Source organism: Mus caroli, chromosome 16 (assembly GCF_900094665.2).
Source record: "Mus caroli chromosome 16, CAROLI_EIJ_v1.1, whole genome shotgun sequence".
In the NCBI taxonomy this organism is placed as follows: Eukaryota; Metazoa; Chordata; class Mammalia; order Rodentia; family Muridae; genus Mus; species Mus caroli.
The window spans coordinates 71,123,979-71,129,978 of NC_034585.1; the positions used below are offsets into that span (position 1 = coordinate 71,123,979).

At 35.5% G+C, this 6,000-nt stretch overlaps 1 protein-coding gene across 3 annotated transcripts in view; it reads right to left on the reverse strand.

Moving 5' to 3' along the window:
* Samsn1 (SAM domain, SH3 domain and nuclear localization signals 1) overlaps positions 1–6,000 on the reverse strand; it is an 87,574-nt gene that overhangs the window by 22,625 nt on the left and 58,949 nt on the right. For all 3 annotated transcript variants that reach the window (XM_021185393.1, XM_029470649.1, XM_029470648.1), the window contains one exon: positions 2,850–2,999. In XM_021185393.1, the coding sequence (XP_021041052.1) occupies positions 2,850–2,999 (150 nt within the window). The remainder of the gene's footprint in view (positions 1–2,849; positions 3,000–6,000) is intronic.

A 6,000-nucleotide genomic window follows, 5' to 3' on the forward strand; every position in this document is an offset into this window, starting at 1 on the left:
CCATGACCAAAATAAGGCTTTTTGTGAATAACTAGTTTATTGTGTTATGTCATTAGCAACAGCAAATATGACTAATACACCTGAGAAGTTCCGGTCATTCCCCTTTGCATCTACCTGTGAGTTTACACTGAAGCCAGACCCTGCACTGCCTTGGGGACTGAATTCATGTAAATAATAGTTATGACTCCTCTGGGTGAAAAGGAAGGTGATTCTAGTGGGAAGCTTTGGTTCGAGAATTCCCAACACATCTTCCAAAATGTTCTCAGAAGTGGATTGACAAGAGAAACTGAATCTTCCTCTCCCTACCTCCTTTTATAGCTCCCGGGCATACTTTGTCATGGCAAGGCTTGCCCTTTGCACGGACCCTTCTTTAGAGCTCACAGACATTGCCCCCTTGGAAATCCTTGGTGTTTTTCTTATTATTGGAAGTCAATTCCAAAAAAGGGACTTGTTTCATTGCTCTATTGTAAAGGGATTTTTTAATAAGATATACTGAGGTTTTAATCTGGGTCCCACTATGTTCTGATCCTGCTTTTCAGACTTCACGTCAGGCTTTCTTGTATAGACTGGATCTTATTAGAAAGATAATAGGAACAAAGTAGGTGGCTGATGTGGTAATGCTGGCAGGGGAGGCTAGTGCCTTAGTCTAAGTCAGGTATAGGTTTGAATAGAAAAGAATAATTTCAAATATTCTTTGGATATTAAGAACAGGAGAATATTAGTGTTCAGAATAGGAGAAAAAATTTTAAGTGATTTTTTTTTCAAATTACATGTTTAGGCATCTAGAAGCATGAAAATATTGTTCTTTGGAACTAGAAATAATGGGTGAGAAATAATTGTTTTCCAGTAGGCGTGCTGAGAATTTCAAAGTTTGATATATGCAAAGGTTGTGATACCTATTGGACATCTCTGTGAGAATATCAAATGAGCAGTTGGTTGACTGAATATAGCAATCAAATGAAGAAGTCCTTTCTAGAGACACTTTGGAAAACAATAGACATGTCTAAAATCACAGAAAAGGACAGAATATATTTAGTGGAGCCTCCAGGATTTTAAGAAGCATTGGAGATGTGTTGTGGTGATGCAACATGTCTTTAACCCTAGAACTTGGGAGACAGAGACAGGCAGATCTTTGGGTTCTAGGCAAGCCAGGTCTACATAGTGAGTTCCAGGACAGCTAGAGCTATACAGAGAAACCCGATTTCAAAGGAGAAAGAAAAACAGGAAAAAAAAGCAGCAGCATTGTCAGAGAGACTGCAAAAGAGAAAAACCAAAAGGAACTGTGTGAAAGAGAAAAAATGCTCAAAGCAACCCAGAGAATATTTTCTATGTAAGCATATTACCACTTGTGTCTATAGCAAAAGTAAAGTGACATTGTGTTTGGCAATCCAAAGGTGTTACTGTGATAGAATACTATGGTCAGAATTAAACTAGGAAAGCACTGAAAAGAGAAAATGAGCAAAAGACATACAAATTAAAATTATAGACTGAAAGTCTATATATAAACTTCATTTGTATGAACTCTGTTTAGGACAACATTGTGTATGATGGTCAGCTGTCTTTGACAATGTATGATGGGGAAAGAAGAGTCTTCAACAAATCGAGTTGAGTCCACTAGGTGTTTACAAGAAAAGGAAATAATTTTTACTCCTCTGAGCCACAACATAGAATATCTAACCCAAAATGAATCATGCATTATAATTTAAAAGCTAAAATTACCAAGCCATTAGGAGAAAATACAAAAGTAATCTTCATCATACTGTGTTAAGCAATAGTTCAAGTATGATTCCAAAAGCCAAATAATAAAAAAAACCAGAAAACTGTACTATTATAAGATTATAAACATTTGAGATACAAATAATACTATAAAAATGAAAATACGATTCACAGAATGATAAAATATTCATTTAGAATCACATACATAAGTCTCATTGAGAATTATGTGAACATTGAGAGCCTAATAAATGATAGCAATGAAATATTAAAATCAGACAAAATATTTAAATAGATACTTCTCTAGAGATAAATCGCTATAACCAATAACCACATTAAAAGATAACAGCATCTTTCATTTGTAATAAAAATTTGTAAATAAAAATTGTAGCGTGAGTTTACTTCATCTTCACTAATGGCCGATACTTAAAAACCTCAGGCTGACGTGATGTAGAAGAAGCTACTCATTCACTGATATTGGAAATGTAACATATGCTGCATATGAGCAAACACTGGCCAGTGACTCAAAATATTAGTAGTAGAATCACCATATATAAAAAAGAAACAGAAGTATCTTCATGGCAACAGTCACATGCAAATATTTACTACAAAATTATTCACAATGTATCCAAAGTGGAAAAAGTCCAAATATTCATCAGTAGATGTGAAGAAATGTAGATTATTTATAAAATGGGATATTACTTTGCAATAAAAAGAAATGAAGTACAGACATGTGTCCCAACTTAAACAATGCACTTCTCTTCACTGCTCGATGTGAGCTTTGTCTCCTTTTAAAAATGTGAGTAATGAGCCTTTAAGAACCACAGAAATGGGTCATCCCAATGGCTCAGTGGTAAAGATACTTGCTGTGCAAGCCTGGGGACTTGAATTTGATCCAAGGAACTTGGGCAGATATGAAAAGAGAACAGACTGCAGGATGTTGTTCTCTGACATCTGCCCCACTTCACGGTACGCATGTGCACAAACGGACACTTTGTGAAGGAACAGCAAAGCTTATAGGTGAATAAAAAAAAAATGTCTAAGTGCTTCATAAAACACCAAATAATCGAGGTCTAGAGAAAGACCCTATTGAATATTTTTAACAAACACATATACATATGACAAAATATACTTACTTTTTCCTCAGAAAGAGCTTTGATGTATTTTTTTCCTACTTTTTTCTTCATTGTCCATGAAATAGCCCTCACTTTTTTACCTAGACTTCCTCCACTGCTTGAAGTCTTGCTTTGTTCTTCACTTCCATTTGTCAGTTCCCTGTCATGGACCTGATAGAGAATTTTTTACAAAAGTCAAAATAGTAAAGAAGAAAGGATCATGTTTTTGAGTCAAGTGTTTTTCGGTGCTGGGGACGGCACATGTTAAGCAAGGGTTCTAGCTACATCTGCACTCTGTGTCCAACCTGAAGAGCGCTGATCGACAACCTCTTTAGGCAGAATCCAAGTTGAAATGTTTTGTTCTTGTGCAGTATACCCTCTGGGTATAACACATATTGTTCAACAGGCTGCCTGCATAACTTCATTGAAAGTTCTTACCTTTACAAGTGAAATCCTGGGTTCATTTATGGTTTAATAGCTCTATTAAACAACCATTTTAGTTCTCATCTTTGAGATAAACAAAATAGAAGCAACCATCAGGTATCCTGTGATTACAGATCTATAGACTGGAGAACATTGAATGGAAAGCCTTTAATCCCCACCTGTGAGGGAAGAGCGTTAGAATAGCCTCCTGGGTCTCAATCAGATTGGCATGGTCAAAGTTAGTTTTAAAGAAGTCAAGTTAACTAAATCAATTGAATTCTACAATGCTTTCATGCAACAAGCATGCATACACATTTTCACATTAAGTAACAGTAAATATTACCTGGCCCAATTCACTAATAAAGAAATGTGTTCATATATTGCTTACATGGTACTAATTAAGTTTTTTATTTGGGTTACTGTTACCTGGTGCTCCTTAGCAATCTCCCTAAAACAGTGATTTCTCCTCTGACTCAGAATAAAATATAAGTATTGGTGTATCCTTGCTAAGCTCAACAACATAACATAAAAGATACAGTACAATTTATGGCGGGAAACTTCTTGGTAGTGTTCTTAAATGTTATAAAAGTTTAATCACGAAATTAACATTAACTGAAATCAATATTATGTTTCTAAAATATGTGTTTATGTCATACAGAATCTATATGATATAACAAACATATCTTTATGAATTTATTCTTTCCTACTTATCAGATTTCAAAACAGCATTTTAAAATAAAAACACACAGTATTTGAGGGCAGTTTGTTCAAGTCATTTGTGGTGATTCTGACTCACAGATGTATGATAAGAATTGATAATCAAATATTGCCATGATAAAGCATCTCTTCAATTTTATCTGGTTATCACCAAGGTTTGGACTTGCTTTTGTGTTGCCTTCTCCTGAAAGCCACAGATGTATTTTTTTAGCTGTTGAAGTTTCCATTTAATGCATGGTACAGGAAAGAAGGCATCTGATTGGTCCCTCTCAATGTCTGTCCACACTTCTTGTTTGTTTTACCTGAGTATTCATCTCTGCCCTTATTTTATTTGATAATGTTTTGCTCATTGACTTCCTCTCTGCATTTCTCGCATGACACATGCTCTACAGATTAAAGGCTTCCTCTGTGTGCTTCATTCTAGTGTCAGGAATATTTCCAAGCACATTAACTGGTGCTCAGTAACCTTTAAAGAAATCAAATTCCTGATGTAGAAATTTGAGACAGTTTTTCCACCTCCTCTGGAGGACATATTTGGATTAGATGTTCATGATACATCAGATGTGGAAACAATGAACTGTCAAGGTCATCTGCTTAAATACTGTCCACCATGCTTGACGGGTGGACAGCCATTCATACCCGAACATAAAAAATGATGGGAAACGTCTGTTTATTGAGCATGAATATTTTAATATGAGAGTTTAAGCACATAGTTAACATCATTATTAATCAACATTATATTTTGCCTCATATCTTACCCCAAATTGCATATGATAAATATGAATGGACAGCCAATTTAGGCCCTCATTGCACATTATTAATTTTTACACTCAAGGTTACAAAGGCAAAGAGTCTTGGCTTAATTTAAAATATCAGAATAAAAAAGAATTGGGAAGCACTTTAAAAGTTTACTTGGCCTTTTCCTTCCCCTTTCCTGTGTTTAAACCTGGTTTTAACTGTAAACTTATCTTAGTAGTAACTGAAGTACATGTCATTTAGTTACAACTGATATTGATGCTATCGTCAAAACTTCAAGGAATGCAATACAAATACTTCTTGGTTTTCCTATCATTGTTTATAGAAGCTTCAGAGAAACTGTTTTATACAGTTTGAATTAGTTTTCTTTGCTGTGACGTTCTCCATAGCCTTAAATACATTTTGTGTGTGTGTGTGTGTGTGTGTGGAATCTACAGCTCTGCTGTCATGATCTTTCAAAGTGCTATTTCTTTGCGAGCATTAGGAAGCAGGCATTTCCATCTCCCATTGCTACAAGACTCCGGAGCACCAAACAGAAAGCCTGCCATTGTGTAGACGACTGTGAAAAGAATGAGGAATTGATGCTGCGTTTCTGATAAATGAGAAACTACGTTATCAGCTCTGCTAAATGCTTTAACAAATGACAAAGCCGTTACTCCTTATTCCATTGACAGTGAATGAGCCTGAGATACTTCATAGGTTTATTAAAAATTAAGTAGCAGCAGAATACAGCAGTATATGGTTACAGTGAGGTAAAAGCTAATACAAAACATTAAGTGAAATCAGTCATACAAGTAAGTTCCCCTCTGTGTATGCACACGTGTGTATACACACATATATAGACAAGTGGTTATACATATATGTTTATGTGAGTACATATATAATTAATATAGTTGTCCATTAAATATATAGGTTGGAAAACATGGTTGCAGTGTCTAGGTTTTATAGTCAATCTGGAAAGATCTACAATCACTTAGGAACTGAATCTGTGAGTGTTTGTGGAGGATGATTCTGATTACGTAATTGGAATGGGAGGAGCCAGGCACTCTAGCCACCATTCTCTGGGTGGACTTGATAAATGGAGAAAGAAACAGAACAGCAGCACGCATCTACTGCTCTCAGCTTCTTGACTATGAGTGTGATGTGGCCTGCTGCTTCAAGATCTCACAGCTTTGACTTCTCCAACATGATGGACCGTAATCCTTAAATGTACTATGAAAAAAAAAAAAAGTCCTTTCTAGAGTTCCTCTTGACAGCATATTTTATCACAACAGCA